This window comes from Phascolarctos cinereus, unplaced genomic scaffold, assembly GCF_003287225.1.
Source record: "Phascolarctos cinereus isolate Bilbo 61053 unplaced genomic scaffold, phaCin_HiC Scaffold_4;HRSCAF=312, whole genome shotgun sequence".
Taxonomy (NCBI): domain Eukaryota; kingdom Metazoa; phylum Chordata; class Mammalia; order Diprotodontia; family Phascolarctidae; genus Phascolarctos; species Phascolarctos cinereus.
Window position 1 is genome coordinate 129,470,227 of NW_027555847.1, and position 27,166 is coordinate 129,497,392.

At 36.9% G+C, this 27,166-nt stretch overlaps 2 protein-coding genes across 3 annotated transcripts in view; one reads left to right on the forward strand and one right to left on the reverse strand.

Annotated features, from left to right (window-relative positions):
• IFT140 (intraflagellar transport 140) overlaps positions 1–27,166 on the forward strand; it is a 186,434-nt gene that overhangs the window by 115,277 nt on the left and 43,991 nt on the right.
• Positions 1–27,166, reverse strand: part of TMEM204 (transmembrane protein 204) — a 53,645-nt gene that overhangs the window by 8,896 nt on the left and 17,583 nt on the right. The window contains exon 3 of one of the 2 annotated variants that reach the window (XM_021006626.2): positions 9,026–9,181. In XM_021006626.2, coding sequence (XP_020862285.1) covers positions 9,026–9,181 — 156 coding nt within the window. Of the gene's footprint in view, positions 1–9,025; positions 9,182–21,393; positions 21,799–27,166 lie in introns of those variants that run through there. The other variant, XM_021006627.2, reaches the window with a different exon arrangement.

A 27,166-nucleotide genomic window follows, 5' to 3' on the forward strand; every position in this document is an offset into this window, starting at 1 on the left:
GAAAGGAGGAAAGATGGCACTGGACTTGGGTTTTCATTGGTATGGGAAACTTCCAGGTGAGGAAACCCTCTACTGATGTCAGTCAGCCCCTTGCCTGTACCTAATAGTCTTGGATGGTTGACTAGTGTCAAACTCTGCCCATAACACTCCAAGAGGGCAGCCAGAACCAGATTAAAATGTAATTGGGAAATGTTTAACAAAATAAATAAGAATAAAATACAACATAGATAAGGTGAACTCGTGGCTTCCTGTGTCAGTATGTAGGCATCATATTGATCCATGTCTGTTTGGGTTTCACCCCACTGGCCTAGAGCACTGAACGAATAAGTGATTTACCGAGGGTCACTTAGATAGTAGGTGTCAGAGGTGGGATTTGAATCTAGGTCTTGCAGCTTTCAAGGCCACCTCCCCATTACACCATGCTTCCTCTCCAGGAGATCAGAATCTCAGATTTTTGAGAATAAGACAGACTATTTTGCTGCTGCTTTAAACATTATAATCTAATTGTTAGTGTGTAGCATTTTCTGTATTTAGCCAAGTCATTTGAAACAGGCACAAATTGCCTCCACTTCACAGAAACAATCATCTTTCACTTACTGTGTGAAGAAAATAGATGATATGTGGATGCTCTGATTAGAGGAACACAGTTTATTCTAGAACATACTTTAAGCCCACAGGTTATCTGTGAATAGCTGTATATATTCTAAACAGATAAAAAAAGTGATAATATTGTGGATTAAATATATATATGTAGTATTTAACAAATTAGAGTTTTTTATAAATCAAGCTTCTGCTCTCCTGCAACATCTTTCTCAAAAAATGATTATTGAAAAATATTTTTAAAAATCGATATGCAGATGATACAGTGATAGCCACTAATTATATCCTACTTCAGTGCTACAGGGATCTGTGATTTCATATCTCTTTGGATGTTTTCTCCTCTTATGCACAGAGCTAGGGCTAGACAGTCCGTACTTTGCCCCAGAGCACCAAAACTGAGAGGGTGTAAACAGTGTAAAGTAGTGATTTTGAAAAATGTGCAATTTTAGAATATTTACATTTGCATTTTGAAAGAATTTTCAACTTCTTCAGCTACAGAGAAACTAGTTAGCAATAATAATGAGTTAAAATTGGAAGTTCCCAGATGGCTGCTTCATTCCCTGCACCCTCTCCCACCCAACTGGCTGCACACTAGAAAAACTCCTTTCTGTCCTCGCTCCTCCCTATCTGCAACCTCTTAATAGCTTGGTGTCCTTTCTCCTTCCACTATGGGGCTGTATCAGGTTTTCCTGACCTGTTTATGTGAGGATGCATGTGGTGCTACTCACCCAAGCAGCTATTTCATGCTATGAGATGCCAAAATGGCTAATTAGAGTTCTGTCTATCTAGATCATTATTCCTCTATATCTTAGCACAAAGTCTTCATGAATTGCTCTAGTCTAAAAAGGTAGTGACTGGTGGTCAACTCTTTTATGATAAACTTGTGCAAACTTGGTTATGCTCATCCTCTGATAACAGACACATTTTTCATCATTGGTACCCATATTGAGGTCTTCATTAAAGTTCTTTTCCCATGTCCCTTTGCAGCAGTGAGAGGACCTTGGTGTTTTGAAGGCAATCTAAGTGAAGGACAAGCTTTAGTAATTCCTACCACGCTGTTTATGTATTACATATTATGAATGTTAAATCGTAATTGTAGCTATCTTTACCAGTCTGGAAGCAAGGTATGTATCTCTTTGTTTTGAATTACACATGGAATATGCTCAGGTTATCTGTATAGGTTATCTATGGATTATCTATAGGTTATCTATAGATAGCTGAATAAATTTTTAAAATACAGATAAAAAAATGATAGGATTGTGGATCCAAATACATACATAGTGTCTGACAAATGTAAGGTGATATATATATATATACACACACACATATATATGCATACATACATATGTATACACATATGTATGTATGTGTGTGTGTGTGTGTGTGTGTGTATATATATGTAAAGTTTCTATTCTTCTAAATCATCTTGCTCAAAAAGTACTTAATGAGGGACAGCTAGGTGGCACAGTGGATAGAGCATTGGCCCTGGAGTCAGGAGGACCTGAGTTCAAATCTGGTCTCAGACCAGACACTTGATACTTACTTGCTGTGTGACCCTGGGCAAGTCACTTAACCCCAATTGCCTCGCCAAAAAATTTTTTTTAAATACTTAAGGAAAAAAGTATTAAAAAAAGAAAAGAAAATCTATGTATAGATGACAGTAAAAGCTCAATTCAGAGCTTCATAAGCTCTTTCTTTCTCTCTCCATCTTAAATTCAGGGATTTTGCCTTATGCTTCTTTGTCCATTATTCTCCACAGTGTCTAGCACAGAGTTGGGCAAATAGCAAAAACTCTATAAATTCCTGTAAAACTGAAAATGAGAAGACAAAATTTTGCCACTTAGGACCTTATAACCTCCAAGTCTTCTCAGAGGAAGGTACTGTCAAAGTACCAAGAGAAGAAAATAAACATGGATACCCTTACTTTTTGGTTATTATGTGTACACTTCATTTTGAAGGATGCCCTGTTGTTATAAGTCTATCATGTCTGTTAGACATACCCAGGCAATGCACAATTAAGTACTGCCATATGTTTCCCACCTCAATAGTAGTCAATTCATGACCACTTAGCCACCACCACCACCCCGCCCCGCAACACACACACAAACACACACACACACACACACACACACACACACACACACACATATGCCAGTCTTCCATTGCAGTTTGCAGTCCTGTTCTTCCAGTAGGTTGTAAAGGTGAATTCTTTGATGGGAGATTTGCTACCCAGAAGCCTCTGCCCTGCCTTTTTCTTTATATTCCCATCTTCAGGAGGAAGGTGTGAGAGGCGACATTTCACCTTTGGTGACCCTGTCTACTCTCCTGGCTTGTTATGGTGTTTCTTCTGTTACAATGTTAGGATGTGGAAGAGGGTTTGAGAACTAGTGGGAGAACAGAAGACAAAAGGAATGAGAGCAGAACAAAGTATGAGGAGAACGGGAAAAGGAAGAAAAGGAGCCGTCAGTGAGTGACAGATGATAACAGTACAGTCGATGGGAGGAAGGAAGAGCATGAAGCATGAGGTTTTCCCACCGTTCTCTTCTTAAGGGAATAAGAATTCACCGACTTTGTTGTGCTGTCTTTTACCGCCGCCGGGTCACTGCTTTCCTCAAAGGGTATTGTAGTGTGCACTGAAAGGGGCTTAGTCTCTCTTGCCTGTTGGATTAGACGTGCTGAACAAATTGCTGCAGCCAAGTTACATGACCAAGTACCAATGAGTACAGGCCTATTGTGTGGGTCATTTGGTTCTTTAGAAAAGTGTATGTAAAAAACTTTTAAAACTTTTGTTTTAAACATTACATTTACACACACAAATACATCCTAGTTTTCTTTAGAATGAAGAAGGAAAAGTCTCCTGGATCATTTGAATTAATACTTAATGCTTATGTCATTTAAAATGTGTCTTAGTTTATATGACTATTAAGATATATAGTATTTTAAATTTAGCATTGTAAGGTACCTAAAATGTAGTAAGCCAGCATCTTCCAGACTTTGCTCATTTGTAATCCTTTAGAGCAGTGGTTCTTAATTGTGATCTGTCAACTTGCTTTTATTAATATTTTGATAAGTATATTTCAGTATAGTTTCCTTTGTAATCCTGGGTATTTTAGGGTGGGCATTTAAAAACATTATCCTGAGAAGGGTATATCCAAAGATTTCACCAAACTGCCAAAAAAGGTTTATAACACACACAAAAATTAGGAACTCGTGACTTAGAGCTATCTGAAAGTAGAATTGGCTGCCCCACAGCAATAGTAATAATAATAATAATAATAATAGCTAACTTTTATAGAGCACCTATGCTGTGCCAAACATTGTGCTAAGCACTTTACACATATTGTCTCATCTGATATGACCCCTATTTTACAGTTGAGGGAAACTGAGGCAAACAGAGGTTAAATGACTTGCCCAAGGTCACATAGCTAGTAGTGTCTGAAGCCAGATTTGAACTCAGCACTCTATCCACTCCATCACTTAGCTGCCTCAGAAGCTAATAGATTCCCTCACAAGAAATCTTCTAGCAAAGGCTAGATCACTTGTCAAATATATTATAGAGGAGACTGTCGGTCAGGGATGAGTTGGACTAGAATCAGGGGTGGAGAACCTGTGGCCTTCTAGGTCCTCAAGTTTGGTCCTTTGACTGAATCCAAACTTCATAGAACAAATCCCCTTAATAAAAGGATTTGTTCTGTAAAACTTGGACTCAATCAAAAGGCCTCACCCAAGGACCTAGAAGGCCACAGGTTCCCCACCCGTGGATTAGATGGCCTTTGAGGTCCCTTCCAACTCTTAAGATTCAGTGATTCTATGACATGTACAATAGGAGTTCAGATAAAAGGGGTGAATGTGGGCTGGACTAGGCAGGGAAGATTTTATGTAGATAGTTCTCAAATTGAGTCTTGAAAATTGTGCAAGTTTTAGTCAGATGGAGAGGGGCAGGAAGACCTGACAGGCAAGGCAAGGAGATGGAATGACGGTGACATAGAGGAGGGGGGAGAGATATAATGAAGAGACCTGCTTAGCTAGAATGGAGACTGCATGTTGGGAAATTGTGAAAAATGAAGTTCTACCTGTACATTAGCACAAGATCACAGATAGTCCAAAAACCCAGGCAGAGAAGTTTGGACTTGAAGCAGGAAAGTGAGCTGCTGGGGTGGCAGGAAATCAACAGAATGTTATTTTCATTAAATAATGGTACAGATCTTTCAGTATGATTAAGCAAATGGAGAAATATTTGTATTAGTCAAAATCTGGTGTGAAATCTTTTGGTAGACCGTGTAAGAGCAGTATGCCTGATTCTAAACCCATGGACCATACATTCCTGATCTCTTTTTTGCTTTTGGAGTCTAGTATAAATAAGATTGTAGTCATTTTAGTATATGCACTGTTACATATGTTACTTTTCTGTGATGATATTAGCTTCTTGCTTTTTCACTTGCTTATTGCAGGCAAAAAAACAAAACAAACAAAAAAACCCCCAACAACTATATGCCTGTATAAAGTGGGCCAGGAGAAAGGGAACAAAGAAAGGAAAGTTGGGCCTGGGCTGAGAATTCAGTCTTTCATGTTACCTTATTTTTTATATTAAGCTTCACTTTCCTTTCCATGTCTTAGATATCTAGAGCAGTTTCTTCTGGAACAGATGGTGATTTTTCAACATTTACTCCATTTTAGGAAAAAAGAGAAAAATTTATGAACTGACAAATGAAATTGCACACATGGTATTGATTCTATCTTCATAAATTTATTTTTCCAAAGCTAACAGTTCTCTTCCTGTGAGCTGGGAGGTGTGGAAGCCCTGAAACCCTGGAGTTGTGTGAATTACAGTTCAGCCTCCGGAGCAACATAGCTTCCTCTCTCCTTTCCTTCCTGCCTACTTCCTAGGGCTTCATTTTCTGTCAGCGGGTCATCCTTTTTGAATGATTGTCAAACATATATGCAGGTGGCATAAATCAGAAAGACTGGAACACTCCTGAACACTGAATGCTGAGCAGTTGGGTCTGATCAGTCAAGCCTTTATTGTAGCAATATTATGAATGACAACAGTATAAAAATGAAAACTTTTAAAAGCACTTTCAAGTAATGTGATTTGGTTGGAGTACACTGGTTTCCAAGGAGAACCTTAACTAACACAGCATATTAATTGAAGAGAACAGTCTCTTAAAACATTACTCAGGCTGAAATTTTCCAGCACATGGTAGCAGCAAAATAATGGCTTGTATTCAAATGTTTTTCCCTAGAGAGAATTATTCTTGGAAAAGAAAAACTAGAGGACAATAATTTATAAGCTCATATGCTTTCATAAGGGTCCTAAAACATCTTCTGGGTGATTTATAGCAGCTATTTAAGACTCAAAAGTACCAAGAATGTTTGGGAGAGAAAAAAAATTATATAGTTGGTATTTAAAGGAAGTATTTGGAAAATGTAATCAGAATTTAGAGAAGCAAAATATAAAGAGCAAATGGAAAATAAAATGTATAAAATTCTTCACCAGCATGTGTAGATGCAGATACTGTAAACCTCATTGTCCTTGTGATATCTAATAAACAGAGTTCTAGTAGGTAAGTGGAGACCAAGAGGTCCCTAGTTATGTTTGCTGGTTCGAAGATGAGAAAAATAATCTTTTATTTACTTTGTCTGTTCCAGAGTATGAACCAGATCTTTCTGGTGTGGACAAGAAAGACTCAGTAGACATAATTTATTTTAACTTGTAAAAAGCCTTAAAAGTATATTGACACTGAAGACTATTAAAAATAAAGTTATATGGAATTGGAAAAAGTATCTTTTTTTTTAGGATAAGGGATGAGGTGGGAGAAAGACAAAAAAAGGAATAAAGTACTTCTCTGGATAGGAGAGTATAAAAGTGATATTCTTTAGTGATTGATGTGAGGTCTTGTTGTATTGAACATTTATAAAGAACCTAGAAGAGAGTGTTTATAACTAAATCTCTAAGTTTATAGCTGACGTTGACTTCTTCTGTTTAGCAAAAGATGAATCTCATCTTCTATAAGATCTCATACCAGGCAGAAAATGGGCAGAAAAGTTTTACTGTAGGCATTATGGGAAAAAATAATCCAAACTATCCTTCTAGCATGGAAAGCGCTGAACTATCATTTGCAGCACAGAAAAGAGAGTGAAGAGTTGTCCTAGACTGCTCCTAAAGACAACTGGCTCAGCGTGCCACTTTGGCCAGAAGGGCCAAGAACAGCCTGTATGTTATCAGTCTTGAAACAAAACATAAAATCTTATTCTACCTTTATGTGTAATCAAAATATATTTTAAGTGCACATAGTTCTTTCTTAAAACTGTCATCTAGAAAAGTCATGAAACTGGAAAAAAGTATAGAAAAAAAATATAATGATCCAGAGGGATTGAGGAACTTCCACTTTCTTTTTTGAAAAGCATCTTCCCATCTTTTAAGTCGATGGCTAAAAGAAGACATGATCAAAATTTTTTAAAATTATGAAATAATATAAATAAAAAGAACCCAAATATTGGAATTAGAGAGAATAGGATGGGAGGGAGTATCCCCACTGCAGAAAGTTGGATATCCTTTTACTCAGTGATAAAGTAGTAGAAATATATTTGAGAAGCTACAGTTTGAGGCTCCTGCATTGGATATGGGCGTGGGTTTGTGGCCAACACCTTTGAGGAGCACAGGGTTCTATCAGTCATAAATGTCATTGCCTACTCTTCTTGTTTTCCTGACAGTATTAGAGGCAGAGCTCAACATTGGCTTGTGTGATTCTTTTCCTCTATAGGGATTTAAAAATTATCGACAGCAAATATTTATTGAGTACCTATTATGAGCCAAGACTATTCTAGATAGGTTTAACATACCGTTCCTGCCTTCATGAAGATTACAGTCATAGACATTATAAATTGGGAAGAGAGAACATAGAACATATGTATACCTACAAAGTAAATGTCAATATAATTCAATTTTGCTATATTTAGCATATGTTAAATGTCAAATAAGATTATGCCCATAATCAAACATAACAATTGCTTCCATCTAGCACACAAGAGAAAGAGGATTTTCTTAGGGTATATTTAAATGACATTTAGATAATTCTGCACGAAAGTGAGAAGTTCCAATGAACAGAAAGACCCTTACATAACCACAAATGGAACCACCTTTGATAGCTAACTTTACATTTTTTGTGGTTCTCCTAGAAACCTCTGGAAATATCCTGTAAACTATTTGTGAGGCTTGTAACTTTCCTACAACCTTCTAGGGTTTTTTTTTTCAGTCTACTTAGTTCATGGTGAAGTATTTTTTCCTCTCTTCCTATTTTTATTAACATTTTATTAATCACTTCCAACTCTTCTTCTCCAGTCCCCCCCCCCAATCTCTCCACCCGAGCACTAGGGATTTCAAGGTTCAGCTTGCATAACAGGTAATAGCAGGCATTTCCTCCTCCTGGGACGGGATATCCTGGCGCCCTCCAGTCTCTCTCTAGCTCTGTTTAAAACAGACTCCAGCACAGGAAAAAAACCTCCATCTAAAATTAGCAGTTTGATAGAAGAAAGGCACATGGCTGTCCACTGTACTGTTTGTCAATGAAACAACAAGTCTAAAGAGAGCCAAAATGCATTTCCTTTTTGGGCAAAACAGACCTATTGAGCCTCAGGGGGGTAATGGGGGGGCATTAAAGGAGAGAGACAAACCAAACACAGGGAAAGGATCTTAAACTTTCTAGGCTACAACACTGTGCTCTTTATTGGCTTTCCCCTTCAGGTTCTTTACCCCCCAGACCATTCTTGGGAGATAGATACTGGTGTTTCAGGAACTGCAAATATATGTATATATATATATATATACACATATATGTTCACACACACACATATACACATATATATACACACATATATACACACACACGCACACACACCCATATATATATATATATATTACACCACAAAAGGAGAACAGGACACACCTATTTGCAACGTTATACAAACTCCTTAACACAAAATTTCTCATTGGTACGGGAAAAATTACCTCTTCTCCACCAGTGGTGCTATAAGACAATCAGTTTGAGTTGTAAAGGGAACTTTTCCCTTTTTTTCTATTCTGAAATGTTTTTTTCCCATTCTGAAACAATAGCACCTAAAGTAATTTTGACAAATGACCAAATGAATTCCATCAGTCCTAAATAGTGTTAGAATTTGTTATGTCCCTCATTATTCTGCAGTGGCTACTTTCAAAGGTGCTCCACATTCTGACCTTCTTTTAGAAAGAGGGTTTCTCAAGAAAGCTAGGATCCTGGGAATTATTTTCATATCTTTCATTATTTCCAGAGTGATTCATTTTAGACTTCCAGTAGTTTCCTTTCCTGGATGTGTCAAATCTATTCATTCATCATTGCAGAGTGAAGTAGTTTTTAATTCTTGCTTTATCATTAAGTAAGGTACTTACTTGCAAGCTGGAATACAGCAGCAATGGCTTCCTCCCACCATTGGGTGTCCTGCGAAATGATGGGCAAGTCCATCAGTCCCATGACAAAGATGAGCTGTCCTGCGGTGAGGGCAACAGTAGCAATCAGGTTACAGGCCCGCATCATATCAAACTGCACTGTGAGGGACACACCAAAACAGAAGAGGACTATGTTAGACCAAAGACTGGGTCTCAGACTGAAATACTAGATGAAGTAATTCAATGTTGCTGGCCTCACAAAGAAAGTTCTGTATAACCTGGGCCTTTATTGCAGCTCTGAGTAATTATTGATAATTGACTTCTAATTTATTATTATGCTTTTTAAAATATTAACATCTTCTTAGGTTTTCATAGTTTCTTATACTTTTCAAAACCCTTTCTCTTCTATAATGTGAAATCTGTTGATCCTTTCTATTACATCAAGTGGTGCTATCAAAGCACATTTCTGTATAAAATAAGCAACCTTCTAGAAGTGGAACGTTCACTATTTATACCATTAATACATCTCTGCTCAGTAACCTTTGCTCTAATAAAGTGCAGTGAGCTCTCTACATTGACACCTCTACTCAGTCAACCTTCTTATTTACCAGACCCTGGGATAGCCCATTTTTATTATTTTTATCAAGATTTGATAAAATCACAGCTGTTATGCCCTGATGATCAACCACTTTCCTTTGAAAGTACAAGAGGACCCACCTTCAAACAGGGAAATAGAAAAGAAAACAGAATGTCAGCCCAAGTTTAAATGATCTCAGTTCAGTGTCATACAAGGAGCATTTATTAAGTGCCTACTATGTGCGAGGCCCCACGGTCAGCACTGAGAGAAACGAAGAAAATGAAACAGTCCTGTCCTCATGGACCTTACCCTTTACTGGAGAATACAGCCAAGATGTAGACAAAGCTACCCATACAGAGTAAATACAAAATAACTTCAACGGGAAGAAAAGATTAACTGGAGGGTGTCAGGAAAGTCACTGGGCAGCAAAGGGCTCCTGAACTGAGCCTAGAAGAACCTGGGAGGAAGAAAGGGCAGTGAGAAGCGAAGAGAGGCAGGAGGAAGGCCAGTTTGGTGTTATGTGCTGTATATGGAGGAGAGGGGTACTTGTGGGCTCCTGTGGGGGCTGCACTCCTGAGCTCTCCCTGGCAATAATGGTGGACACAATGAACTCAAACTGGGAACATTTACCAAAATGGTAGAATAAGAAAAGAGACGGCAACTGTGAACAAACTACAAGCACCATGGAGGTGCCAGTCAGTGTTTAACAACCAGCCCTCCCCTAAAATGTATGCATGACACACTTTTAGGTTTAACCTACGCTATTAGTGTGTGCGTGCACACACACACGCACACACACCCATTGAGTGCCAGGGCTAGTTTTCCATAGCTAGTTTTCACTTCTTGAAATTGCCTCCCTCTGTAAATGCTGCTTTTCTGACTTTGTTTGCCTTGAGAGTATGTGTCTCCCTACTTTGAACTGTGCAACTCTCTAAACTGCTTCCTGCTGAATACGGTGTCTCCTGGTAGGTGAACAGGTCCCCTGCTAATTGCCTTGGTTCAATGGATGGGGGAGAAGCAGGAATGAAAATGTCCTCTCCTCTGTCCTTTGGTAGGGGCTCAGGGGGCACACTCCACTAAGCTTCTCCCTTCTATAGACGTGAAAGATCTCCAGTGCTGTGGCAGTCTTCACACAGCTGATAGCCAGCTACCCCTTTAATTCCATCAGAGGAACTTTTTCACACTTCATGAAGGCTTAACAAAGCTAGACATGTCTTTTCACTTCATTTAATATGTTCACAGTTGTGTCTTTGTGATCAGCTCCTTATTTCTATGTTATATTAACAACCCTCCTCCACCCCCCCACACAAAGTTTGAAAAGAGTATGGAGCCAGATTGTATGAAAAGTTTAAATTCCAAAGGACTTCATATTTTATCCTAGAAGCAATAGAGAAATGTCACCTCATATGCATTCAGTAATAATAAGTTCACAAAATTAAGTCATCTCATACTGGCATAATGGGATTTATTTTTCTCTAAAAATTTGGTAACATTACACTAAACACTTTGCCTCAGGACCATTGGATGATCCCACTGTAAAAGGTTTGCTCAAGAACAGAAAAGTAGATAGCACATTCAGTGAATTCTTTTTAGAAGAAAAGATATTTTAAAATTTGTTCATATTAAATTAATAGAAGGTAACAAAAGCACTATACAATACAGGTTGCTTTATCACAGGAATTTTAGCAGTTCATCATTATATGAACTAAAGAAAATAGTGTATATTTATGTATCATACAACTCATTTGTGCATCCTAGGCAAGACTTGAAGATTAGACTCTTTCTAACCTCCATATTTGAAACTCAGACCCCTTTTCTGGGTATATTACTGAGGTACAACTTGGTATATTATAAAATAAGTACGTGTCACAAAGTCTGGGTTTTTTTGACTATTAAAATGGATGCATTTTTAAGGTTAATATTAAGACTTAGACTTTGCTGCATCCCTCCTGCCTCCCACCCCTTCATCCCACCCCTTTCTTTTGTACCCTGCACAGCTACCCACATTGTCTAACTCCTAATCTTGACTGCTTGGGTTGCAGAGATGTTTTAATATAATGGCAGTTTATCTTCTATCATAACCTCCCATAACTTACTGAGCCAGACTTTGACTGTAGGCATATTAGAATTTTACAACTATTAAGAAGAAAAAAATAAGTTGAATGAATTCTTGGCCTAGTTCTTGCGATTAAAGATGTTAGAACTTCCATTCCAAAACTGTATCTTAAGGTAGATTATTTAACTTCATTAGGGAAGATATGTGGAACTTGATGCTGCATTGTCATGTTGGACATTTCAAATAACATTTCCCAACACTTTATTGAAGCTTAGGAAGTAAGGTTTTATATGCTGACTCAAAGCAAAGAAACTCAAAATTGTTTCACTTCCAAAATTGTCTGAAGAAGAACATCACTTTCCATAGGAGGAATGGTGATGTAGATTGTTGTCTTGGGCAAAGTTTGGGAACAATTTCCCCAGAAATTTTTCTCAAATACTTTTGAGGGCCTAAGACTTTAGGATGGAGACCAAATTTCAGAATAATTTACCAAAAAGTATGAGTAAAATCCAGAAAAGACTAGATAAGTAGTTATGCACTTTCGATCTTTCTGTTCTTTTTCCTTGATGACTTTTCTTTGGCCAATCTTTTTGTCATAATTTTTTTAAAAGAAATTTAAAAATTTTACATTGTTACTTTTTCCTTCCTCATTTCACATTTTTAAAGAACACCTTAAACTTTGTTTGTGAAAGTTAATATGAAACCTTTTCATCAGCACCTTTATTTATATAATTTTCACTTCTATAATATTTTTTCCCACATCTTCTCCTTTGCTGATATAGATCTTGCCTTACCTTCAGAGCCCAGCTCAAATTCCATATATGGAAGATTTTACTGACAATGTCAGCCTACAAAGGTCTCTCTCTTTAGAAATCCCATAGCATTTGCTGCCTAGATAGTTTACTTGAGGTTCATATTGCTTCATACAGTTATATTTATCTCTTTGTGTTATTCCTATTTCCTCAACTGAAAGTATAATGTCTTTTAGAAAAGGGATTATGTCTTATTCTTCTTAGTATGTCCTAATACCTTATCTATCCATTAAAACACATTATATGTAATGGGAAAATGTTGGTTGATTGATAAATAACGCCTGATTAAGCTATCATATTTTCCCCATATATTTATATATTTTGATGGATTTGTGATCTCATATATGTAGGCAATCCTTCCAGTGGAACAAATGGTACCCTAACCATGCTTGCTCATCTTGTGTAACCCTTGTCCATACTTTCCCATAAATCCTCCACAGTGTACTTCCACATCATTATAGGGAGCCTTCCTTTAGATCTGTGGTTTCCAATTTTTAAAAATTGCCTCTATCCAAAAATGTTTAAGGATATACCCCCAATATATGTATGTTTATTTATAAATGTGCTACTGTATTCATGTTGTGTTCACTATAAAACATAGACAAAAATAGAAATTTAAAGGACAATATGAAGATGAAATAAATAGCATTCGAAACAATTTAAATTTTATTAACAGTATAAAAACATTTTGCTATCATGTAAGATACTATCATTATTAACATTTTGATGAGAGAAATTTAATTGTTTCAATATTTTTGGAAAATCTTGGTTTAACACTTTGATACAATAATTTAGAAGTCTCATTCTAAGTTTAGTTTATTTTGATAGTTGTTAATGACTGTTAGCTAAAAGGCAAAACCAAAATAAAATAGAACCTCACAAAGATAAGTAGAACCAAATGAAAGAAGTACATTGTTAGATGTACTTATGAAATCATGAAGCTCATTTTTTAATCCAGTGCACCACCTATGCAAAGGTTTTGTTGAAATACTGCTAGTAAATTTCCATATTCTTAGATGTTAATCAATTGTTCTTCTAAAGTATTTGGCAAGTATTGCATTTTTTATTTTTACAAATAGGTTAAAAACCCATCGAAAAGCTTCATTTGGAAGATTTTTAAATAGGATAACCTGGATTCTGTTCCAGATTTTTAAAGTGTATATATATGAGTCTCTATAGGCAACAACAGTTTAATTTTTCAATGTCTTGCTAATCAAAATGACTTTACACTATTAGTTAATAATATCTTATGGCATAATATCCACTTAGGGCAAGGTTTCTCATTAACAATAGTATATGTTAATCCATGTTTCTAATAATCTACTTGATAATTTTGAATTTTTTTGACTGCTTGTTTTTTTCTTTATAATTTGACTGATAAAGGGCTTGTACTAAAAATGTCTGCTCTACCATTTTCTTATTGTTCAACCCAGCTCACGTTAATATCATCTTCAATCTGAAGTTTTTTTGCTGGACTCCTTAGGTCACTTTTGAACTTTCTTTGAACTTAGATTACTAAAAGTTAGATGATATGATACATAGATCTACTTATACTTAAATATTTATAAACTGTGCAATACATCAAAATATAGCGAAAGTGAAAAAATCAATGAGGGCTCCACTGTCAATCGATGTTGTAGCATCCCTACTCTTCCTTCAGGGTAACTCATAGATCATACATGACACATAACCATTTGACTTACAGACTAAGTGAAGGTACCAGTGACAATTAGTATATTAAATATTGGTAAAATAATTTATTTTTTCGAGGTAAAAATAGACATAAATAGAAGTTCTAATATTTTCTTCCTGTACTCCAGAGAACCATCTTACATTCTCCAGTTTAGAGACAACTGCTCTAAGATCTCTTGATATCATGAATGGAACACATAGACATATCATGGAACGCGTCATTTTTCTTTTTTTTTCCCTATTTTTTGACACTGGGTCTCTTGGTGTGGAAGTACAATGGCCACTTATGGGCTGGACCCCACTGCTGCTCAGTGCAGAACCTGCTCAGTTTCTGACCTGGCCCACGTCTCCTCTCCTTAGGCAGCCTGCTGTCTCCTTCAGTCCCTCGCCTCCTCTCAGGGGCTCACAATATTGGTGCCAGACTTAGAGCCTACACCTGATTGACTTTAGCCCTACTTCAGGACTCCTGAGTGCAGGGGATCCACCAACCTTAGCCTCCCCAGGAGGAGGTACCCCAGGTGTGTGCCACTATATCCAGCCTCTATCTCATTTTCACTGTAGAACCAATCACCTTTTCTTCTAATAATATATTTCTTCAATGATAACCATATGCTAAATATAAAACACTTTAAGAAAAAAAGAAAAGCTATTTTAAATAAAATTTATTTTTTATTCCCAGATATGGTCCAAACAAGGAGTAGATGCTCAGAAAGGTAGAAGAATTGTCAGTTTATAATACAAAAGTAGGTTAAGGAAGAATTCTGAAGCCATTCTAGCTCCCTTTTTGATCTCTCCTTCGCACCATTGGCTCCCTTTCTTCAGTCCATTATGTCTACAAATGCCCTACCCAAAATTGTTCTGTTTTGTATTGCTAACCTGCATCAAAACTCTATTCCTCAGTGAAATGTTAGGAAGAAAGAAATATAGCTAAATTTCTAACATCAATTTGTGAATTTCGGGGGTTTGAGAAACTGAAATGACCACATCAGTTAGGGTAGGAATTATTTGGTATTTTATATGATAGGATAAATTTTTTAATTATAAAAACTTTCCTTCTTTGTAAAGCAGCTGACTTTAAATTTGAAGGTGTCTTATTTTTATACCAATGTTATTAGAATTGTGGTTCTACATATGAGTGTAGCTAAAAGAAGGATCTGTGAATGTCATTTTTTCATTTAAGTCTTTATTATTATTATGAGCTTAACAAATATCAACAAGTATGAACATTTCAATGTTCAACATGACAAAAAATAATTCTATACAAAATTTGGACTTCTATACTTCTATTACATATAATTTTCATTTTAAGTGTATGTCAGATTTCATGACAATAACAATATTGCTCTGCTTGTCTGTGTTCCCTCCCAAACTTTTGTGTACTTTAATATATTTCATTAATGTTTTTCTTTTTTTTTCTTGCATGATTGTCAGTACCTTATTACCTCTTTCTTCCACAACTTGTTCCCTAAATAGAAGCCCTCCCTTGTAACAAGTATAAACCAATCCACAAGTATAAATGAATCTACACAGTGGCTGTGTCAGAAAATGTGTATCTCATTTTGCACCTCCAGTCTGTTACTTCTCTCCCAGGATATGGGAAGCATGCTTCATCATCAGTCTTGTGAAATCATGATTGGTCATTACATTGATTATCATTCTTAAGTCCTTCAAAGTTGTTTACTTTTTCATTATTGTTGAAGTATAAATTATTCTCCTGGTTCTACTCACTTAACTATTCATCAGTTCATTCAAGTTTCTCTAGGTTTGATTTAAGGAGAAAACACCTAAACTATAAGATATTATGGCAGTATCTAAACTTTTTTTTCATCAAGAGTAAAAATTGTTTGAGCATACACAGCATGTGTATATATTTATGTATATGTGTTTTTGTATACTTTTATGTATATGTGTAATTTATTTACTTGTAGGCTATGTGCATGTACTACTTTACTAATAATTATGTACATTATAAAACTTTTACCAAAAAATAGAAATTAAGACGATGAGGTAAAGATGAAATCATTTTTGTTCCAGGAGTCTATAGGCAAACACTGGAATTTATTGAAGAGAATGATCTGTGCTTTAGAAAAATTGCTTTGGCAGCTATATAAAAGAAAGATTGGAGAGGAGAAGCACCTGAGGCAGAGAGATCTATTAGGCTTTTGAAATTGTCCTGGAGAGAAGTGATGAGAAGTTGAATATGGGTTGGTGGCTATGTGAGTAGAGAGAAGGGGCCAGAGATGGCGATTATGGCAGGAGAAACAAGATTTGTCAACTGATTGGATAGGTGGGTTAAGGGAAAATGAGGAGGTAAGATGATACTGAGGTTGTGAGAACCAGGACAAACAGAAGGAGGGTGGTGTTCTCCATGGTAATAGAGAAGTTTGGAAGAGGAGTGGATTTGAAGGAAAGGGAAATGTAATAATAATCTGTGATACTGATCACAGTCCACCCATGCCTGCTCATCCTTATGTGCCTTACCCTATTCTACCAAAAATGAAAGGGGAGAAGACAGGGCTCTTACTCACAGGTCATATTACCCTTGAGCTGGCCCTCTAAGGACATCTGTCACCTAAGGTAACAAGTGGTTGATCTGGGGGTCAAGGGGTGAGGGTGGAATTTTTCCAGTGGCTCTACATAGCTACTGCTGTGGGTACCAGGGACCTTTGTCTCCTTCATTGCTTTCTCTTACTTTTCCTACAGTCTCAAAGTCCTTCCATTCTATGGTCTTTGCCTTTCTAGGTACATTCTTTCATAGCTTTTAACTGTCACCTCTATAGCTCTAGCCCTGACCTTTTTTTCCAAGTTCTTGTCTCAATTCAAATATATTTTTCACTTTTATTAATGCGTTTGCTATGGTAAGTGTCCTTTTATCATTCATGGGTTATTAAAACTTAATATTAAAAGTTTAATAATGGAGAGACTGTGTATCAAAATATGGCAACATCTTGTTTATCTTGCATCATTTAAGGAAAGATATTCCACATAAGTGAATTTTACGTGTAACTTAAGCTTACCTTTTTAATTGTCAAAGCTTCCAAATGTTTAACCATATTGATGTAAATCTTTCTAAAATATATTACATATTTTTCTGCTTTCTCAATGTAACTGAATCTTTTCTTCTTCTTCTTCTTTTTTTTGGCAAGGTAATTGGGGTTAAGTGACTTGCCCAGAGTCACACGGATCGTAAGTGTTACGTGTCTGAGGCTAGATTTGAACTCAAGTCCTCTTAACTCCACAGCCAGTGCTCTATCCACTGCACCACCTAGCTGCCTCTGAATCTTTTCTTGATGACTCAGGATTGCCATTCTAGGACAGAACCACAATACAATGAGACTCTCAGAGATTATTGAGATATGTACACCTATTTGCCACTACACTAAATGGGTCCATAATGTTTTGCTTTTTAAATTCTCAGATCATATTTTTCTATCTCTTCCTCACTTTTAGACTGTCAGCTTTTATTTTTTGCTCCAGCAACACCTCCTTCCTTTTGATTTGCTGTGTCTAATCTGCTTTGGGCTGGGAGATCAAATAACCAAGTTTGTTAGAGTATATCAAAAGTAAGAATAAGTACACATTATGTAAAGATTTGAGAAACTCTCTTCTAATCAAACTGCATGAGTTTCAGTGACATGTTTGTTCACTGCTTAGGGGCCTTTGGACAGACAAAAGGAAAAAAACTTTGGAGTTGTCTACAGTTTGCTAGATGGTTGAAGTTAGACTACCTGCCAGTGAGCTCTGTATAAGTGAAGTTTTACCCGTTCAAGTAACCCTTGTGCCAGTACAGTAAATCTTTAACCCTATAAGTATGCTGAATGTAACCAAGTGCTTCTTAGAAAATCAGAGTTGATAAGCATTGTCCGAATTGTCATTTCTACCTCATAAAATCTCCTTTGTTAAGTTCCCACTGAGCCACATATAAATTGCCCTTGACTGTCCACCCTGTATTTCATGGTGAAAATGTGTTTGTGTGAATCTTACGCTGAGGATGGACAAGCGTTTATATTGAGCCCTTGTGAAAGTCACGTAGTCACAGACCCAGCTTTGTGTCGCTTCCTGTCATGGCATTCTTTTGCCCATGTAGACTGTGAAGTAAGGATTATCTTGTTCCTGACATTATATTTCAGAACTGCTTCTCTCCAGGGTGTTCTGGTCATCTGCTCTGAGCTCCAACTATCTTTTACTCCCCTATTTCCATTTTTTCTCACCTGTCTCTCCCAAACACACATGACAGATCGGACCATCATCATCTGCTGGCCCAATGAGAATCATCTCAGACGCCTCACAAAAATCCACACAAATATAAGACTTACTCAGTTTTTATGAATGCTTTGTAGATTGGTGAACTGCAGACTAAGGAAGCTAAAGTAAGAGTCTAAGGGATGCTGATATGGGATATAAGGAGTGTGTTCAAATTCTTCTTTCTCTAGAACTACAGTTTCTTAATTGAACAGAACAATGAGATAAGTGGTAATCCACACTTATGTCATTTTAGGTTCTATTCCACAAGACTTCACCTTCTTAGTCAGGAATGACATTTCTATCATTTTATAGGTTTAGGTTTAGGTAGCACTCAAAAAGGTTGTTTATTTCTTCTTGGGTACTAGGTTCACAATTAAACTATGCCCTCACAAGGTGAATAGAATGTAAGTTCCATAAAAGCAGAGACTGACTCACTTTTGTATATTTGTTTAGCACATAGTCGGTATTTAATATTTCTTGATTGCTTTGTTAGTTATGGCCTTATGTTCTAAACATTCAGGTTGTTTAACTGAGAGAAAGAAGAATCTTTTTTTTTTTAATTCACCATCTTCCTTTATTTAATTAAATGAACACTTTTGTCAGAACAGTTAACGAATCCATCTCCTCTACAATACATTATCCATTTGGCTACAAAAGTAAATCTTTGGTTGAACTGTGTCACTCCCCTTCTCAAAACGTTTCAGTGGTTCCATGTGGCTTATAGAATAAGAAGCCCGTCATAGCTGGCTTTGGTGGTGTATACCTTTCCAGACTGAATTGATGCCATTCTTTTTTGTTCAATCTTTGCTTCAGCTAAATTGCCCTACTATGTTCAAGGTGCTGAAGAATTCAAAGACAAAATGAAAAAGTGTTCCTGCCCTCAAGGAGCTTACATTCTAATGGGGGAGACGACATTTATATTACCTATATAAAAACAATCTAATTTGAGGACAGAAAGAACACTAACAACCAGAAGCATCGGGAAAGGCTCGCAGGAGGTGCCACCTGAGTTGGGCCTTGAATGAAGCAAAGCGCTGTAAGAGTTGAGGATGAAGAAGGAGTTCAGGCTAGGCGTGTCGTGGGATAGCCAGTCACACCTCTTGAGGGAAGAGATAGAATCTCAACCCCAGTGTTCCTCCCCGCCTCCCCAAGCTTTTTACTTGTTTGCTTGGCCTTTGTCGGTGCCGTAACATAAATACACTGAAGTCTTTGGGACGACATTGACGATAGTAATAGCAGTTCACATTTACATAGTTCTTTATAGTTTTCAGTATGGGCTCAGTGCTACACTGCATATCTGTCTGAGGACTAGACCAGTTAAGCTCCTAGAGACTCATCACAGGAAGATGATGACAATAGGTTTTTTTGACTACAACAATTCTCCAAAAACCACATACTGAATTCTAGAGGTGGTGTCATAAGAGTTGGTTGAGGAAGTACCAGCAAAATTATAGTCAAGTCAACAAGCATTTATTAAGCACTTACTGTGTGCCAAGCACTGTGTTAAGTAAGCACTGGGGATACAAAGAAATACAAAAGACAGTCCCTGTTCTCAAGGAGCTCTCAGTCTAATGGAGGAGACAGCCTACAAACAGCTCTGCACAAACAAGACGTTTACAGGATAAAATGGAGGCATCTCAGAGAGAAGGCACTAAAATGAAGGAGGACGGGGAAAGGCTTCTTGTAGAAGGTAGGACTTGGCTGTGACCAGAAGGAGGCAGAGCATTCCAGGCATGGGGGTGAGCCAGAGAAAACGCCCTGCAGATGGAGATCCTAGAAGCACATCTTACTACGATTTCATGAGGTAGTTAATGCATCATTGTCATTCTTATTTTAGAGATGAAGAAAGCAAAAACTCAGAGGTTAACTAGCACCTAACACGCAGCTTGCACGTTGTATTTAATAAGTGTTTGTTGACTTGAATTGGGCAACTTTATACAGGTAGAAAGTGACAGAACCGGGAATCAAAATCAGAAAGTCCTTTGCCTGCAATCTGTGGCTCTTTTTGCTGTGTCATGTAGCCTCTTTATGATCTCCAGACCTACCCATTTCTCTTTCTTGTAATTGTAACATAAGTTAATTAAAGAGAGGCCACATGGTGGAGTGGTAGACTGCTGGAAATGGAGTCAGGAGGACCTGAGTTTGAATCCTGGTTTAGATGAGTTGTGTGTGACCCTGGCTGAATCACTTCCCTTCTCTTGATCAATTACACATCTGTAAAATTATAGGGTTGGCTGAGATGGCAAATATGATCCCTTTCACCTCTGAGTCTATGATCCTGTGAATGTATAGGCTGCAGGAAACGAATTCAAATTAATTTCATTTCACTAAGGCTATTTTTTGTTAAGTACAGCCATTTACAGAAAATTCCAAACCCACAACCAGTACCTTTTGGAATGTTGCAAACAAAATGCAACCCTTTGGGTACTCTCTATACTTTGCTAATGAAAATCCATAGATCATAGGATAGAGAAAAGAATTGACTGACCCAACAGTGACCTACTCAACATGATGTGCTTGCCATATTTTCATATTACAATTAAAAATACACAAAATTGGCTGCTTTCTTTTCCAAATCATACATCTACAAAGTAGCTTTTATCTTCCTCTGCACTGCAAAGGTTGAAAATTGTATGAAAATATTTCTGTCTCCTTAGAGTCTGAAGAGTCTGAGGCTCTTTAGCCTGCGTTCAGTAACAAAGGGACTTGTTCTTCCTTTTTCCCATGATTAGTCTGGATAATGTAAAGGTACCACACAAAATGAGAGCACCACCAATTATATGATATTTTGCAATGGAAATTGGTAGTTGGTCCAACTAGAAAGCAATTTGGAATAACTAAAATATCCACTAAGCATATCAAAGACAGAAAAGAAGAGCTCATATACGTCATTATTCGTAGCAACTCTTTTTATTGCAACAAAGGAATGGAAATAAAGTAGATCCTCATCAATTAGGAAATGGCTTAGTCAATAATGATCGCACATTAATGTCATGGAATATTATTGCACCATAAAAAATGCTGAATGTGAAGAATTCAGAGAAACATGGGAAAAATTAATTGTATGAACTGTTGTAGAGTGAAGGAAACAAAACCAGGGAAAAAACATACACAATGACCACAACAGTGTAAACGGGAAGCACAAAAATACTGAAACCGAATTCTTTGCAATTATGTTGAAAAAACTTGGCCCCAGAGAAGAGTTGAGAAAATGCACCCTCTTGCCTCTTTGCAATAGTGGGAGACTGTGGGTGGTGGAATGTAGCATGTGTTCTCAGCCTTGGCTGATGTGTGGTAGTAACTGAATCTGAGCAAGTAGAAGGGATTCCCGTAAGCAAGGACCAGACGGCAATATGACCAGCAGCAGCGACATGGCAGGAGTTTATGGACCAAGCTACAGGGAATAGGAAAGGGGAGAATAAGCATTTACTTATACAGCTCCTGCTATGTGCCAGGCACTGTGCTGAATGCTCTTTACAAATATTATCTCATTTGATCCTCCCACAATCCTGCCAGGTAGGTGCTATTAAATACCCCATTATATAGTTGAGAAAACTGAGGCAAACAGGGGTTAAGCTAGTAAGTTTCTGAGGCCAGATTAGAACGCGAGGTCTTTCTAACTCCAGGCCCAAAGTTCTATGCACTTCACCACCAGCTTCCTCTAAGTGAACTCTAATGAGTTTCTAGACCAAGTGGAAGAGTTCCTGGACCACCTCAGATTCCTGAACCAAATAGAAAAGGGCTTTAAGACTCCTAGGGGAAACTGGAGACAGGACAGGACTGAGGCCAAGAGAAGATGCTGAGAAAATCCTCACCACAAAAGTTCTAACTCTGCCTATAGAGCAGACATTTCTCTATTATTGTAGTGAATTTCTTCTTTGCTATTAAACTGTTTCAAGTCCTATTTTATGTGTTTTTCTTTTTAAAAAAATTTTATGTATTTTTTAAAGCATGGAGGATTTCTCAGGTTTTTCCGAATACCATCCTTGTCATCATTTTTTACAGCACGGTAGTATTCCATCACATTTATATACCATAATTTATTCAGCCATTCCCCAAATGATGGGCATTCCTTCAGTTTCCAGTTCTTTGCCACCATGAAAAGAGCTGCTATACATTTTTGTATACATATGTCCTTTTCCTCTTTCTTTAATCTCTTTAGGGTATAGCCCTAGAAAAATCAGTATTGCTAGGTAAAATGGTATATACATAGTTTACTGGCCTTTTGGGTATCGTTCCAAATTGTTCTCCAAAATGTTTGGTTCAGTTCACAACTCCACCAATGATGCATTAGTGTCCCAATTTTTCCATATCTCCTCCAGCATTTCTCATCTTCTTTTTTGTCATCTTAGTTGATCCAGTGGGTGTAAGATGGTACCTCAGAGTTGTTTTAATTTTCATTTCTCTAATTATTAGTGATTTAGAGCATCTCTTCATATGATTTCTTCCTCTGAAAACTGCCTATTCATATCTTTTGACATCTGTCATTTGAGGAGTGGCTCTTATTCTTGAAAATTTGACTCAGTTCTCTATGTATCTTACAAATGAGACCTTTATCAGAAAAATTTGCTGCAAAGATTTTTCCCATTTCCTGCTTTCTTAATTTTAACTGAATTGATTTTGTTTCTGCAAAAATTTTTAATTTTATGTAATCAAAATTATACATTTTGCCTCCTGTGACCCTCTCTATTTCTGGTTTGGTCATGAACTCTTCCCCTATCCACAGATCTGACAAGTGATTTCTTTCCTATTCCACTAATTTGCTTATGGTATCACCCTTTATGTTGAAAATCATGCACCCATTTTGAGCTTATCTTGATATATTGTATGAGATGTTGGTCTGTGGCTAGTTTCTGCCACACTACTTTCTAGTTTTCCCAACGGTTTTTGTCAGATAGATCCCAATAGCTGGGATATTTGGGTTTATTAAACACTTGGTAACTGCTCATTTGTGTACCTAATCTCTTCCATTTACCATTCTCTCTATTTTTTTACATAGTACCAAATTGTTTTGAGGATTACAGCTTTGTAGTACTGTTTGAGATCTGGTACTGCTAGGCTCCCTTCCTTCCCCCTTTTTTTTAATTGATTCCCTTGATATTTTTTTCTTCCAAAGAAATTTTGTTATTATTTTTTGTAGCTCAGAATAATTTTTTGGTGCTTTGATTGGCATGGAACTGAACAAGTAAATTAATTTAGGCAGTATTGTCATTTTTATTATATTAGATTGGCCTAGCTGTGAGCAATTAATATTTTTCCAGTTGCTTAGATATGCTTTTATTTGTGTGAAAAGTGTTTTGTAATTGTGTTCATATTTGTCTTGGCAGATAGACTCCCAAGTAGTTTATATTGTCTGTAGTTACTTTAAATGGAATTTCTCTTTTTATCTCTTCCTGTTGGGTTTTGTTGGTAATATTCAGAAATGTTAATGATTTGTGTAGGTTTATTTTATATCCTGGAACTTGGCTAAAGTTCTTAATTGTTTTGACTAGTTTTTTAGTTGATTCTCTAGGGTTCTCTAAGTATGTTATCATATCATCTGCAAAATTATTTTCCAGAACAACTGGATCAATTCACAGCTCCACCAACAGTATCCTAGGAACGATTTTACTTAATGTGTTTTTATATATACATATATATATAATACATATATATATATACATATATATATATATATACACACACACACATATAATCATATACACACATACACATATATATAAAAACTACACGTTGTCTCTTCCAGTTAAGACTATAAGCTCCCTGAGCGTAATGACTGTTTCACTTTCATCTTTGTCTTTCCTTCACCTGACACAGTGTCTGGCCTAAGTGGGCATTTAATAAATGATTATTGAATTAATGAAAGCCTATCTTCCTCACCAGCACTGACAGATTAAACTTCCTAATGCTTTGCTCTGAAACCTTCGATTACTTCCTACTGTCTGTAGAATAAGATCCAGACTCTTTAGTCTGACCAGTGGGGACTTCTATGATGTATACCTATCCAGTCTTATTTCTCATATTCCTTCACTGTACTTGCTGGAAATTGTAGTCAAACTGAACTATTCAATTATAAAATTATATACTTTTATTATTTATCTCACGTTACCATGTTTGCTAACACCATTTCGTCCACTAGGTTGTTCTCTCCTCCATCTCTGTCAAAGTCTTACCTGTTCTTCCAGTTCTATCTATCTTAAATGCTGTTTTCTTTATGATGCTCTTCTTGGACGTGGTTGGCTATGACCTTAATCCTCCTCTGAACCTCTGTGTTACTTTGTATCAAATGATATACTGGATGTAAAAACATATCTAAAACTGTCAAATATTATAAAAATGCAAGATAGTAGCAGTAAACTCTCTTATTGGATCCATATTTTGTTTTGTATTATATTTATGTGTGTACTTATCCTAACTCCCCATCTGCATTTTAAGTGCCATAAGAACAGGAGACTATATTTTACTCATTTTTCTATCTCCCCAGCATGTAGCAAGGATGCCTTGTGCATAGTATTAAACCTTCAATAGATTTTGCTGAATTGAATTGTTTACACACTAAAAAGAGTCTTTGACTATGTTGACATAGTAATGTATAGAATTAATAACATGTAAGATAAGCTTTGGAGTTAAATAACCTATTTTATATAAGCAAGGCTAATTATCCATGTAGGTGGCTTATCATTCATATTCAGTCTGCCTATAGCATATCAGACAGCCCTTTCTGAAATAAATTTCTTCTACCTAGTTATAGGGTTTTTTAAACATTATATCATGTTTGCTATCTTGTGTATGTTGAAGAGTTGGCTATCCCTTGGATATGTGCTATCTTTTAAGTTCTATTTAAAAAAAAAACCCAAAACAACTCGTTTGGGTTGTCATGGATCATCTTCATATTTGCTACCCTGTAGTTCAAACTCTCCTTGTTGGCTTCATCTTCCAATAAATTATTTCCTTCCAAGACTTCACTAGAGCCTTGGCCTTGCCATTTTATATCACTGATGGTACTTAGGTGATAGCAGAATCTGTTCAGTCTCTAACGTATTGTTGGTAATGGATCCAGGTTTCACTCTTTGAGAATACTCAGGAACAGTACTTTTGTCTAGTTCTGCTTTACTACTGAGAACCCTGGATAGGAAGCGGCCAAAAACCTACAGGCAGCGTTCTCATTCGTGTGCATCATATTTAGTTCCCTTCTGTGCTGACTTTTTGAACTACTTCCCCTCTTGCCCTTTTTCTGCATCATGGAATATAAGGCCTGACTTCCTGCATTCTCTCTCACACTGTAAAAGGATGCCCAGGCTGTCTCCAACTAGATGTTTATTCTCTCTTTGTCTGAGAATGTTTTCTCTTTCTCTCTTACATCTCTCTCTCTCTATCTCTTTCTCCTCTCTCTCTCTCCCTCTCCCTTTCTGTCTCCCCCCATCTCTCTCTCATCTCTCTCTCTCTGTCTCTGTCTGTGTGTCTGTCTCTCATCTCTCTCTCTTTCTCTCTCTCTGTCTCTCACTTTCTCTTCTCAGAAGTCAGATAGAATTTTCTACTGCTTATATTTTAATTTGTAGTCTAGTTGTGGCTTTGTTTTATTGCCTCTCCTAGATTGTAAGCTTCTTAAGGGCAGGGACCTATTCTTACCCATTTTTGTATCACTCACACTAGAGATAACCTAGATATAGACATGTATATTACATATATACATGTGAATTTATTGATTACCTACTATGTGTAGAGCATAGGACCTCAGTGAATATTTGTTCAATTCAATTGAAGTGAAATCTTAACTGTTATCAACTTATATAGGAATATCCCTTTTTGGTATGTTAGTCTTTCTCATGTGCTGTTTGCACTGGATTCCATTTTATGCTATTTAAACTATTCATTGGACTACACTAAGGTGTCTTATGACAAATTCTAAAAAAGATATGATTAGGCTGACATTGAGAGCAGATTATTTGTGATTAAAATAAGATACAGCAAATAAGCATTCTTTCTTCGGAGAACAAGTCCTATTTGAGTAGGTCAACCCTGTACCCAGCTCCTTTCAGTAGACACTCTCTGTTGCTTAGGATAAAATGCAGACTCCATAGGCTGGCATCTAAAGGTTTTCTCTGTTTCCTATTTGAAGCCTATCTTTCCAGGCTCTTTCCCTGCAAGCCCTTTGTATTGCAGCCATGAGCACCAGTTTGAACAACCCTCTGTTGTTTTCATTCCTAGAATAGACTCCTTCATTTCTACCTGTTGAAATCCTTTTCTTTCTTCAAGACAGCTGAGATACTACGTCCATCCTTGAAGCCCTCTTGTACGTCTCTAGCTGAAAGTGTTCTTTCCTTGCTCCGATTTTCTTAGCACACCTCGCTAAGTGTGCTCTCTCCTTTGCCCCATCACACTTATACTTATTTGGGGACATGTTCCATCCCCCTTAGTAGACTTAAGAAAGTAGTTCCTTAAGAGTAGAAACTGCATATCCATATACACTCGATATACCCTCACCACCTAGCAGAAGTCTGGTGCATGATAGATGATTAAGAAATGTTAAATTGAATTCGGATATGAGGTTTTTAGTCTAGTTCCTTAGAATAGTAACGACTTACATTAGCTAATCAGCTAATCAGATTTATTTCTTTGTTCTCTTTCTAAATCCCTTCATTGTCCTTTCTTGTTTTCTTTGCCTAACATTCAGTATAGATGCCAATCAGCTATTTATCCCAAAGTTCCAGTAGCACTTGTGAAAAGGGTTTTATTTTTCTTTCTTTTTCAAGGGGAGGGAG